The sequence below is a fragment of the Lipotes vexillifer genome, unplaced genomic scaffold (assembly GCF_000442215.2).
Source record: "Lipotes vexillifer unplaced genomic scaffold, Lipotes_vexillifer_v1.1 scaffold1770, whole genome shotgun sequence".
NCBI lineage: Eukaryota > Metazoa > Chordata > Mammalia > Artiodactyla > Lipotidae > Lipotes > Lipotes vexillifer.
In genome coordinates this window covers 92,539-105,638 of record NW_006796074.1, presented here as the reverse complement: position 1 = coordinate 105,638, position 13,100 = coordinate 92,539, and the positions used below count along the sequence as shown (strand labels likewise).

Sequence of the window (13,100 nt, the reverse complement as noted above, 5' to 3'; positions counted from 1 at the left end):
GATGGGAAAGGGAGGAGCGACCCTCCTGCAGGTCCCCATGCATTCCCTGGAGCCTGGAGGGCTCTGGGTTTGCCCAGGCCGGCATCCGCCAAGTGTGCCTGTGGAGAGGTGGGGAGCATCTTTACCAAGCTGCTGGTCCTTCCCTCCACCAGCCCAGCCACTCCCCCCAGGTCTGGCCACCCTGCCCCCTGGCCATGGGCGCAGCATCAGCCCCATGTCTGTGTCTTTCAGCTTCCCTGCAGGCAGCGTGAGGACAGCCTGTGCCCCAGAAGCAGGATGAGAAGATGGCAGACTTCCTGTTACCTCGGGGCACCAGCAGCTTCCGCAGGTTCACCCGGGAGTCTCTGGCAGCCATCGAGAAGCGCGTGGCAGAGAAGCAGGCCCGAGGTTCGGCCGCCTCGCATGAGAGCCGAGACGGGCTGCCCGAGGAGGAGGCTCCCCAGCCCCAGCTGGACCTGCAGGCCTCCAAAAAGCTGCCGGATCTCTATGGCAACCCACCCCGAGAGCTCATTGGGGAGCCCCTGGAGGACCTGGACCCCTTCTATGGCACCCAAAAGGTGACTGCTGCCCACCCCCGCCCCACCTCCCTGCAGCATCCCTGTCAACACAGACAGCAGACAGCGAGAGGGCCTCGCCTCCATATGGGGGCTCTATTTGGGGTCGGCTTCCCTGGGCCTTGGGAGAGTGAGTCATTAGTGATCTATATTCCCATCACCTTAATGTTAGAGTTCCAGAATAAAAGGCCAGAATTATGCAGCCTGAGATGGTTTGGTGCTATGAAAGAAAGAGCAGGCAGCCACACTTGAAATCTTGCCTCGCTGTGGAGTATCTACTTTGGTTTGGGAGTATCTACTTTGGTTTGGTTTGGTTTGGTTTGGGAGTATCATCTGTGGTTAGATTATTCTCACCCCTGGAGGACTCCTCCCAGTCCCGTGGTATGTGTGAATTGGAGTCGGGCCCTGAGTCCAATTTGGGCCCCAGAGCACAGCATGTGATCCCTCTCCTAACCAGAGACAGCATGTAGCCCCCATCCCCCACCCCACGGAATTTGCTAGGCACTGGCTGTGTAATGACAGCTCAGGCTGGGGGCCACGGCAGCAGCATCCTGGGCCTTGTGGGCTGGTGATGGGACCATGACGGCCAATGGGAAATCTGAGAGGGGTAGGCAGGGGCTGTTCTGCCATTGTCCCTCCTGAGTGTAGGGTGAGGAAGGGGCTTTTGTCCACTAGGGCAGGGTAACCCAGGCTTCCTCAGGCGTGGATTTCTACCCAGGAGGTCAATTCCCCATCTGGGTCCCCTGCCCTGGCCTCACCTCTCAGGACCGTGTGCTCAGCCCTGCACCCAGCCAGACCACGGGCATGCAGGGCTCCTGCAGAGGCCTGGTGCCCACCCCAGCTGCCCACACTTCGGGCCTCACTGCCGGAAGAAGGCGGGTTTGAATTTGGGGGAGACCTTTGCCCAGAAGGCTGGGTGCCGAGGAGGATGGTTCCTGCCCACATCACTGCAGCTGGTCCAGGGCTGAGGAAGCACTGAGGAAGTGAATGTGAGCACCTGGCGGGTATGAGTGTTGCGGGTCAGTGTCACCGGGCGTCTGAGTTGTGTGTCACTGTGCACTGAGACTGCATTCAGGAGACCAGGAGTCTGAGGGTGGGAGAGGTGCCGATTGTCTCCGTGTGTGCGGGCACATGTGAGTGGATAGGTGGATGGAAAGCCCACCCAGGCTATATGCACAGGTGGGAGAAGAGACCTTGAACCTGGTCTCGGTTCCCCCCAGAGTTCGAGTGACTCAAGCTGGGTTAAGGTGGGGGCCTGGGGCTACGGTTGGGCTCAGAGTTAGACTAGACATTGGGATTAGTCAGGTTGGGTGGGCCTAGGTCCTGGTTGGTCAGAGCTGGAAGTGAGAATTAGGGTCGGGTTAAGGCCGCAGCTGGGGATGAGTCAAGGTTTGAGTGGTGCATCAAAGTGGCGATGGGGTTGAAGTTAGCTGGGACAGGCAGGAGTCATGGCACGGGGACCCAGCTGAGAGTAGGCCAGGGCTGGGCTGGGCTTTGGGGGGCTGGTGGCAGTTGAGCCTGGGAGGAGTCAGGGACACTCTCCTGTCCCTGTGATCGGGGACACTTGAATGGTGGCCCCAGGTGGGATTCTGGTCTCTAACCTCCCATCTCTCCTTGCTGACCCCCGGTCACACTGCCTGCAGCCCCACCAGGTGATGCAGGCACCACAGCAGAACTTTCAGTCCTCATCTATCTGGTCAACTTATCTCCCCAGCCCCGAGTAAAAAGAACCTTATCTCAACAGCTCAGCCCTTGGAGAAGCACACCCAGGCTATGCCACCTCAGCTGTGCCCGCTGAGCCAGGGCAGGGGGAATGGATTGCTGTCCTCAAGGGTGGCATCTGCCTCAAATGCCCACTCGACGTGCTCGTGGCTCAGCCTCCAGCACCCCTTGTCCATTCCCATGCCCCGTTGAGCTGTGTAGATAGAATCTTCTGGAAGCGCTGGGAGCGGGTTTACCCTGGGCTGCACATGATCCCCCGAGGAAGACACTAGGTCGTGTCCTCTGGGGTCAGGTGGGGCTGCCATCTGTCTGGACTCCAGGAGACACGGTCCCCGGGAAAGCTTCGCTCTCCTGGCCTGGGCTCTGCATTTTCCTCATCCCTACTCTCACCCATTAGTCCTTGCTGCTGACCCAGCTCCCTTATCAGACCCTCACTCCTCAGTGGGCCTCGTGGGGAAACACAGAGGGGTCAGAAGGGAGAGGGGAAGGAGGGGGCATCAGCTGGGTCCTGGCCTCCGCTATAACAGCTCGGCTAGGATCATGAAAGGCCTCTTCTGGCTGGGACTGTAATTTTCAAACGAAACTAAATCCACCCAACCTGACAATTCCTTAAACTTGATCTCATCCCACCCCAGCCGTGGGTGACCCAGCAAGGGTCCACTCACCTGCCAAATGTGACGACTGCCCCTACCCCCCACCTCTCCCTCAGGCCCTCTCCTCTTCCACTCACCCTACCCTTTCTCCAGAGTTCTAGGGCTCTGAGCCAACAGCTGCCCCCCAAAAGCCTCTCTCCATAAGGGCCTAGGGGCTGCCACCCGACCTAAAGCAGCTCTCCGTCCACAGACCTTCATCGTCCTGAACAAAGGCAAGACCATCTTCCGGTTCAGTGCCACCAACGCCTTGTATGTCCTCAGCCCCTTCCACCCCATCCGGAGAGCAGCCGTGAAGATCCTCGTTCATTCATATCCTTGGCAGTCCGTCCCCGCTGTGTGGGCCCCAAACAGGGCGGGGGAGGGCGGTGGGTGGTGGATGAGGCGTTTAGGGCTGAGGGTGGTGCTGATTTCCGGTCAGTCCTCAGACGAGCACACAGTTGTCACCTGGGAGCGGTTGGACATCAGTCTCTCGGACCCCACCCCAAATCTGCATCTGCATTTTAACAAGATCCCAGGGGATCGTGGACACATGCAAGTTTGGGAGATTCGGTTCTGATCCTTCAGGAGAGAAACGTCCTAGAAGCTCAACTACTGAGGATCCCAGAAGAAATGAGGCCAATCAGTGACCCCTGGTTCTGGTCTTGGCTCCACATGTCCCCTCCCACTGCACCCCCTGGGCCTGCACCTCCCCGCCTACCGGCTGGGACCTCAAACAGGCCACCAGGGCTCAGCCAAGGAAAAAACGCTTCCCAGTAAAGAGGCCTCTGGTTTATTCACATGTGGGCCTCTTTCAAGGGAGGCATCGCTTGCTTTTTGATTAGGTGTTGACAAAATGTTTGCAGTTTCCGAGTATCTCAAAGAACTCTGGTTAGCGTTGTTACATAAGCCACAACCTAAAAGAATCTTCAGGCTGCAGAGGAGAGCTATGGGATGGCTACAGTATGGTAAGGGGCGGGTACTGGTCTTTGGGCCCTAGGAGGACCCCATTCAGGCCGAGCATGGGACGGGGAAACGGCTGTTCTCTGGACTTCAGAAAAGGGGCCCTACACATGGAGCCTCTCAGGGTCGGGGGGCAGGTGTCTGGCTGTGGAGTCAGAGGCATCTGTGTTTCACTGTGAGGGCCTGGGCAGCCTTGCTTTAGCTGCAGCTGACTTGCCTGTTAATTGAATCAATGATGCTGGGCTCAGTGGTGTGATTAGCTGTTAGGTTGGCGGCTTGGCCCGAGAGCTCCCCAAGGTCCCCCCTCAGTTCCCTCTCCGGATGGACCTCTTCTGAGGCGAAGGCAAAGGTCTCACCCATTAGCCTCTGGTTAGGGCAGAAGGCTTCAGGAAAACAGCTGCTCAGTGGGGGACTGAGTAACAGAGACAGATGCTGACTGCTCGGGGGGCATTTCCTGTCCAGGCAGGGATGAGGGTGCTCCTTCCTGGCTCCACTGTCTGCCCACCTGTGCCCCGGTGCCGGATCCCAAACCCAGGGACCAGTCAGAGGGCCTCAGGGCCGCGTTTGTTTTCTGCTTGCAGACGCTCTCCAGCCCCCTCCAACTGGCTCCTGCCTTTCTCGTGGAGATCCTGAGACACATGTATGTCCAGGGACCACCCCCTGCTCCCAGCCCATGCAGGCCATGGCTGTGGAATCAGTAGGGTGGTCTCTAGGGTGGGCAGACACTGTGGGGAGAGACTATATTCAGGGGCAGCCTACCATTCACAGCTGCATCCTACTTTACGAGGCAAGGGTGGTCCTGGATTTAATTTTGAGCCATTCTGCAACTGTTCCCAAGCTCCCTGTAGGTGCCAGGCACTTTGCCCGGCACCCTGGGGGTGTCAAGCTGAATAAGACAGTGTCCGTGCCCCCTTGGGAATTTTACAGTCCCCTCAGAGTGATTAGACAACCACATGAGGAGTTGTCATTTCTGCCGGCATGTGGGCATAGCCTGGTGAGCAGTGCAGCGGGAGGAAAGGCCAGCCTTCTTCTTGCTCTGAGCCTGTCTCCGGCCTCACTCCAAGGGCGTGGCGTCCCTGAAAGCATGCTCCGGCTCCCACCTGGGCCTTCTCCTCCAGGTATCTAACCAACCCAGCTCTGTTTGGCAGCCACTGCAGCCCCTAGGGATGCAGCTGCAGCCCCAGGGCTCCTGCAAAGCTGGGCCATGGGGCAGCTGAGGCCAGGGAGGCGGAAGGGGCAATGCAGTCCCCAGCCTGGCCAGAGGGTCCACCGAGCGGTGGCACTGAGGCTGTGAGGGACTGGTTCTGCCCGGCAGGACCGGCCCTGAGGTCACTGAGGTGGACCTTGTCTCCCAGGGCAGCTGCCCCAGGGAAGTGGCTCAGCATCTGGGAGGCCCTGTGCTGGGCTCTGAGCAGCTGCCTTGACGCTCCACTGCCTGGGGATGGGAGCGCACTGCTGGCCTCCAATAGCGCCCCTTAGCGGGCTTGGGGGGGGGGCACTGAGGGAGAAGAGGGGCCTGGATTGTGGGGTTTGGGAACAGCCCCTCTGTGTCCTTGAGTCTTGCCATCAAAGTGTGGTACACCAACCAGCAGCAGCAGTATCACAAGGATCTTAAAGGAATTGCTGAAACTTGGGCCCAGAACCCGCATTCTGCACACACTGCTCTAAGGCAGTCATTTCCAGATGTCAGTCTGCCAGTGGCGCCTGGGAAGTTTGTTAAAAATGCAGATTCCTAGCCCCTTCCAGACCAGAATCAGCAGTGTGAGGCCTAGAAATCTACAAGCTCTTCATGCATTTCTCTTTTTCTCAATCAAGATACAGTTCGCATACCATAAAATTTACCATTTAAAGTGTACCATTCAGTGGACTTTAGTATATTCATAAGGTTGTGAAACCATCACCACTTTCTAATTCCAAAACATTTTTATCACCCCCAAAAGAAACCCCATGCCCACTGGCAGTCACCATGCATTTCTAATGCCCACAGATTTCAGGTTTTGAATAATGAGCTTTTTCTCCATTTACATTGTTTTTATTGTGGTAGAAAACATGTAACATAAAATTGACCATCTTAATCATTTTTAAGTGTCCAGTATAGTCATATTAACTATAGGCACATTGTTGTGCCATAGATCTCTAGAATTTCTTCATGTTGCAAAACCGAAACTGATTGTTGGCTTACATTTCCATAGCCATTCAAACATCTCAGTCCCCAGTGTGCAAAGTTCTGTGCCAGGCCCTTTGGACAGGGCAGTAGGGGCAAAGACTGACTTATGAGGGGGCAGAAATGCAGTCCCTGCTCTCCAGAAAGAAATCCTGCTCACTTGCGACAATCCAGGCATTCCCAGTGTCATGCTGGTGATTGTGCGATAACTCAGTTCAGCTTTGCTCTGGGCTCCACGCTTGCAGCGTGTCCCTGGGAAGTTGCCTAAAAAGTAAATATGGGCATGTCGAATTTTTTTTTCTGAAGTATTTTTGTTATAATCCTGCAGAATGTGTTCCTGCCAGGATTAAATAAAAGAAACCAACAGAACGCCAAATTCCACTGCAGTCACATTCAGAGAGGCCGCACGTTCATGGCAAGCAGCATTTTGCCTTCCTGGGTGCATAGGATCTGTTCACAAAATCCTCCCACATTCCCCTAGAAGATTCAAATGGGCAATCAAACCACGTGTGTGTGTGTGTGTGTGTGTGTGTGTGTGTGTGTGTGTTAATTTAATAGCACAAATATATGAAAATACCCCGACCATTAATTCCCTTCTCTTTGGGAGTTTTTTGATTCCTTAGGATCTGAAGACAGGCAGCCCCAGTTTCAGACTTTCCCCACAGCCCAGGCTGGCAGTCCTTGCTGACATTTTAATTATGAGGCTGGGAGTGGGTGTCTGGGGACAGTGACACGGCAGGATTGAAGATGTTCAGCTGAGCTCAGCCCCAGAGAGCCGGCCTTTGCCTCTGCCCACACATGAAGCCAGCTCAGTCATCAGCCTGAAACCACCAGGCAGTGCAAACAGGTGTGCCCTGGCCAGGAGTACACTTGATTTATCTCTCTGGTATTGGCTGTGTGCGTGGCTCCATGGGAGACCTAGGGATGCTTGGGCGGAGTCGCATGGACTAAAGGCTCAGTCTAGGTAGGAAAAGATCACATACACAGGAAAGACTGAGAATAATGGAAGGGCTGTCCTCAAGGATAGGAGAGCCAGGCAGGGTCTTGAGCAGTCAAGTGGCAGAGACCAGAGTCTGTACACCTCACCCTCTATCGCTGTGTCTGGAAAAGCCAAAATTCATTCAAGGAGCACTTGTCTTTTCCCACCGTGTGACCCAGGCCCTGGCTAGCAGGGCTCAGCAGGGCTGTCTACTCTGGTTCTTCCCTAAGTCTTGATGCTAGACCTTGATTCACCTCTGTCTGTGTCCCGCCAAGTCCTCTGGTCCAAGGCGGCCTGTCCGCACTGCTGCTGTCTGCCAAGTGACCTTTTCTCCACTCTAATGAGAGCTATGAGTGGTGTGTGCACTGAGAGAGGGCTTGGGAGAGGCTTGGCTCCCCAGACAGGGGTCTCCCCAGTTCTGAGCCTCACCAGGACCAGCTGGGCTGACTGATGGCTGGAGGAACCCTAACCAGCCTCCAGTCCCTGTCTAAATGTCTCCTCTAGGAAGCCTTCCTGCCCAGCCCAGCCAGAGGCGGGTCTGGTTTCTCATAATATCCTATCTTGGAGCAGTTCAATGGCTAAGAGGCCTCCCTATCTCCCACACAGAGCCATGCACATGTGCTCACATGAGGTTTGTTCTTAAAAATGACAATTCTGTTCCTCTTCCTGGGTGGCTGTCTGCTCACACTTCACAGAGCCCTTCACCCTGTGGTTTGTACCCACAGTCGTTTTCTGTGACTGCTGTAACAAACTACCACAAACTTCACCACTTGAAACAACATAGACTTACCACCTTATAGTTATGGGGGTCAGAAGCCCAAAAAAGTTCTCACTGGGCTAAAAGCAAGGTATCGGCAGGGCTGCAATCATTTCTGGAGGCTCTAGGGGAGAGTCTGTTTTCTAGGTTTTTCTGTTTTCTGGGGGCTACGGGAAATCCTCGGCTCCGGCCCCCTTCCATTTCCAAAGTCAACAGCAGCTGGTGGAGTCTTGCTCTTAGCATCATTACTTTCATATTTCAGGAATCATCTGATCCTCAGTTGGTTTAGCAATGGATCTGTGGGGATGAATAAAGCCTGGTTGAGGGGCTTGTTAACTGCCTGCCCAGTGAGGAAAGCCTTGGCAGGGAGCCGGGGTGTGAGGAACGGGAATGTGTGTGCACACGCACACACGTGTGTAGGGGAGAAGGGCTGCTGAGTTGGGTAACTGATCCTACCCTTGAAAGCTGGAGAGGAACTAGGCCTGGCCATCGAGACCCTCCCCCAGGCAGAGGGATGCACAGATACCAAGCTGAGGGAGGGACCTCGGTGTCTGGAGAGACACCCTCTGGCCGGGGAGGAATCAAGGTTCCCTGAGGCCCTGGCCGCTGAGCTGAGCAACTCTGGTTTGAGTATCCAAGCCCTGGGGTGGGTGTCCCAAAACCTGACCCCTCTTATCTCAGATGAGAAATTGGAGAATTCGTTATGTACTGGGGGCCAGGTCTGACATGCTATTGGCTGGTTCCCTGGATTCCCTAGAAGGAGTGCTGGAGGTGTGGAGGGCATTCACCTAGATTCCTTGAGATATCCCACCTCTCTCTCCAGCTGGGCCAGACCCCCACCAAAGTCAGTACCCCAGCTTAGCCCCATCTCCAGTCTGACTGCATTGGGCTCCCCATCGGGCCCGAGGCTGGGCCAAGCCATGGGAAAGGGTGGAACTGTGATGGGGAGGGAAGAGGCAGGCCCCCGGAGCTCAATTACTGCAGCTCCTGGGCTTCCGGTGGGAATCGCCTGGCTGGCAGCTGCTGCCTGCAGGGCTGAGGCCGGGACAAGGTGGTGAGCCTGGGGGCAGCTGCAGGGAAGGGAGGCCCAGTTTCCTCTCTTGGGCTGGGGAGAGGATTTGTGGGGCAGCAGAGTGTCCCTGTTCTGGGCTGGGCCTCTCGGGGGTGCCCCTACCCACAACAGGCCCAGGGTCTGGCCCTTGTTTCTCTGCGGGTCCGGTAGAGGTAAGGGAGGCCATGGCAGTCAGAGCTTTGTTCAGCCTGAAGCAGCGTCTGGGACTTGGAGCCAAAGAGTCAGGGATCATGGTGGCGCAGTGGTTAAGAATCTGCCTGCCAATGCAGGGGACACGGGTTTGAGCCCTGGTCTGGGAAGATCCCATATGCGGCGGAGCAGCTAAGCCCGTGCGCCACAACTACTGAGCCTGCACTCTAGAGCCCACGAGCCACAACTCCTGAGCCCATGAGCCACAACTACTGAAGCCCGTGCGCCTAGAGCCTGTGCTGCACAAGAAAAGCCACCGCAATGAGAAGCCCGCACACCGCAACGAAGAGTAGCCCCCGCTCGCTGGAAATAGAGAAAACCCACGTGCAGCAACAAAGACCCAACACAGTCAAAAATCAATAAATATATTTAAAAAAAAAAAAAAGACTCAGGGATCAGACAAGGCCTGGAGCAGTTCAGCGTGAGGCCAAGGGCCCAGAGGATGCCCGAGATGCAATCCCAGCATTTGAAGAGCTCCCCTTCTGTTGGGGACAGTTGGGCACTGCCATTCAGGGAGCCAGACATGCTAAAAGAGGGATGCCTGGTGCCATGGGGGTGCAGCAAGCAAAAAGGGCAGGCTGCTCGGAGGAGGCACTCCTTGAAGGAGGGAAGCAGTGTACTAGGCGGAGAAGAGGCCACGAGTGAAGAGCATGTGCAAAGGAGGAAGCAGCCAGAGATGTGGTCCCCTGCCTCCCCCCCGGGTCACTGTGTCCGGACAAAGCATGAACGTTTTGGCAGAAGTCCTAGTTCAAAGGTCAGCGTGGGCTGCTCCCATAGAAGTGGAGGAGGGAACTTGGGGCCCTGCCACCGTGGCTTTCCTCTCCCTGAAACAGTGGCCCTTGAGGAGCTGTTTATAAACACCCATCTCCCTCTAATGTGGCCAAGGACAGGGCTCCCACGAGGCCATGGGTAAAAACCTCTGAGGTCTGGGGGCCGGCCCCTCCTCCCTTCTCTCCAGGATGGGCCCTACAAGGGACTCTGCTGTTTGCATTCAGGTGTCTGGTCCCTGTTGGGGGATGTGGAACAGGGCAGGTGTCCAGCCTCAGTGGGAAGGGGTTGGCAAGGACTTGGCAGAGCCCTGCTGTGTCTCCTGGGAGCCCCCGTCTCGTTGATCTGGCAGCCCTGGCCTGGCGGTGCCGACACCTGGGGCGGGACCCCCTGGCGGTGGCAGCCCATCTGGCCCCCTGCAGGCGGCTTTCCTTGACCCTGCGCCATGCTCTTCAGCATGCTCATCATGTGTACCATCCTGACCAACTGCGTGTTCATGGCCCAGCACGACCCTCCACCCTGGACCAAATATGTCGAGTGAGTATCTTCAGGGCCTCTCCAGCCAGCCCCTCCTGCCCTGCCTTTTCCATTCCAGACTCTTGGCCTCAAAGTTACCCCAGCAGAGGCCCAGGCACTCACCCACCTGGTTGGGGGTGGTGGTCCTTGCCCTAGCCCTTCCCTCTTTTGCTGCTTCCAGTCCTGCCAAATTCATGCTTTGAGTTAATGTCCTCAGGAGAGGAAGCTCTCTAGGTTGGCAAAGTGAGGGTTTCTCCCTGACCCGCCCTAAAGAGGACTGATGGTATTGGAGAAGGCTCTGAGACAATACTACTAATAATTGATTGAGCACTTAGTGCATGCCAGGCACTATCCTGGAACAATAAGCATCATGTAACCCTCATGACAACCCAATAGGGCAGGTACAGACACTATGCCCATTTGACAGATGAGAGACAGAACTGGAGAAGTAACCACCCCAGACCTTGCAGCTAGGGGGTGTGGCTGCCAGGAAAAGGCCCAGGACTATTCCGACCTCAACACCACACTCTGCTGCCTTTTATCCCTAAGTCCTGCTTCCTATAACCATTTGCACAGTTTTAGAAAACTGTGCCTGGTTCTTTGTTCCCAAATGAACGTACCTGACCCATAGGTTCTAAGTGGAACCCAACAGGCCGTGTTTTTAGGGGACCAACGAAATGTTGGGGACAGCCTCTCTTACCTAAGTGGCTTGCCTGGTGGTGCTCCTTGTTCACTCAGGACCCAGCAGCATGGTCGGTGCTGGGGTCTGCATCCAGCTGCTAAGACCTGGAGACAAGCATGGCTGTGGCCCTGTGGGCCGCAGTCCCAGCATCCAAACATTTGGGAGTGCTCAGCTGACCCCGGACACAGAGAACAGCAACCTCCCAGCCTCAAGTGTTAGAACATCAACCCCCTTTCCAAGTCCAAGGTAGACAGCTGTACCCACCTACCTGTAGGTGGTTGAGGATGAGAATCCTCCCATCACTGAGGATCCACAAACAAGAGTGAGGGGCCAGGACTCTGAGTGTTCTAACTGTCCCACAGTGGCCACCGTATGCCTGTGTACCTGGAACCCCAGGGCTGGGGTGAGGAGATACGTGGAGGGTCTTCTTACATCAAGACAACCGAGAGAGAGAAGATGGAGGGTTCACATGGGCATGCACAACGCTGAGTAAACGGGAAGATGCATAAGTTGACCAGATGTTTGGAACGAAGCTCTGGCCCCCAACTCCAGCTCTGCCATGGGGGCTTTGCAGGGAGCCTGGTCTGAGAGCCCTCGAGAGGGAAGCTGCATAGGGCTCCTGCCAACCTGGCCTGCGGGCTTCACCCTCCCTGAGAAAGCCCACCGGTCTCTCCTCCCCAGGTACACCTTCACTGCCATCTACACCTTTGAGTGTCTGGTCAAAATTCTGGCTCGAGGCTTCTGCCTGCATGCGTTCACCTTCCTTCGGGACCCATGGAACTGGCTGGACTTCAGTGTGATCGTCATGGCGTAAGTACCTCGCCCCTGTGCTGTGCGGGGTATGGCCACGCTGACAGGTGTGGGCGCCACTTCTGGCCCCAGGCTGCCCAGCCCTCTCTGCCTCCCTGCAGAGGCAACGTCAGCTCTGCAGGAGGAAGATGGGGTGGAGGCCCTCGGCTCACCCTTGTGGGGAGAGACGGGTTCAGAGTAGCTCACGCGGCCATGCTGGTTAGGCCCCCTGGCTCATCTGTGGCTCCGTGGCAGCCCCTTTGCTCAAGGAACTTCATTAAGATTCTGGTTTAGTATCCTCTGCTGTTTCTGTCAAGGGAAACCAGTGTTACAACCTGAAATCTCTGGACCACTATGAACAGTGACCTGGATTCCAAGGTGATTTAAACTGCAGGAAAGAGAGCAAAGGAGCTGGAGAAGTGGCTGGGCATCCCCAGGAGCTTATGCCAGGTGCCCCAGCATGGCTGCAGTCTCCACTCAGAGAGTCAGTGTCTGGCACATTGTGAGATGCCTGGTCACTGACATGATCCAGTGGGTCCTCACACCAGCCAGAGAGGTCACCTGGATGGGGGTTCCTTACTCCCATTCTACAGATGAGAAAACTGATGCCAGGGACACAGTAAGCAAATGTGACCCCAGGCCTGCTGCCATGCCAGCTGAGGCCCCACTTCCTTGCCAGGGAAGGGACCCTTGCTTAGGGCTTGGGTTGAGGCATGCCGCTCTGGATGTCTCAGGCAACGGATGCTGGTTTCTGGTGGGGATGAGTGATTAGGGCCAGCCTCCCATGCAGGAATCATGGTCAGGGGCTCAGCCATCAAACCCTTTATGAAAGCCTGATGTGTGTGGAAAACTCAGTGTATGCAGGGCTGGGCGCCGCACCTTGGCAAGAGCAGAGCTGTTGAGGGTTATACTCCCTACCCTTATAGAGCCTCAGCTTCCCCACTGGTGAAAGGTTGGTGTTGAGCTGGGTGGTATCAGAGGTTCAGTTCAGCTGCCACTTTCTAGGATTCTCAGATTCACTGAACCCACCTGTTCATGACAGAGTCTTTATTTACTCTTGGATGTGAGCGGCTCTGAGCTCATCCATGCAGTGGAGGAGAGAGAAGAGGGAAACTGGACCCTGCTGATGGGGTGCTCTCTGCCTGGCGGTCAGAACATGCATCAGAACCCCTGTTTCGAGGCACGCTGCTTGTGAGCTGACTCCAGCCTGCCGTTTTACAGGTGGAGAAACTGAGGCTCAGAGAGAGGCTACCACTTGCCATGAATCCAGTGTAGATTTAGGCCTGGGCAGAGCTAAGTGAACAAGGGGAAGAGGA

At 56.0% G+C, this 13,100-nt stretch overlaps 1 protein-coding gene across 6 annotated transcripts in view; it reads left to right on the top strand.

The window, feature by feature from the left end:
• The first annotated feature begins 272 nt into the window (after positions 1-272).
• Positions 273-13,100, top strand: part of SCN5A (sodium voltage-gated channel alpha subunit 5) — an 89,788-nt gene continuing 76,960 nt past the window's right edge. For 5 of the 6 annotated variants that reach the window (XM_007468130.1, XM_007468133.1, XM_007468132.1 and 2 more), the window contains exons 1-4: positions 285-557; positions 3,120-3,238; positions 10,245-10,334; positions 11,677-11,805. In XM_007468130.1, the coding sequence (XP_007468192.1) occupies positions 285-557; positions 3,120-3,238; positions 10,245-10,334; positions 11,677-11,805 (611 nt within the window). Of the gene's footprint in view, positions 558-3,119; positions 3,239-10,244; positions 10,335-11,676; positions 11,806-13,100 lie in introns of all 6 variants that reach the window. The other variant, XM_007468134.1, reaches the window with a different exon arrangement.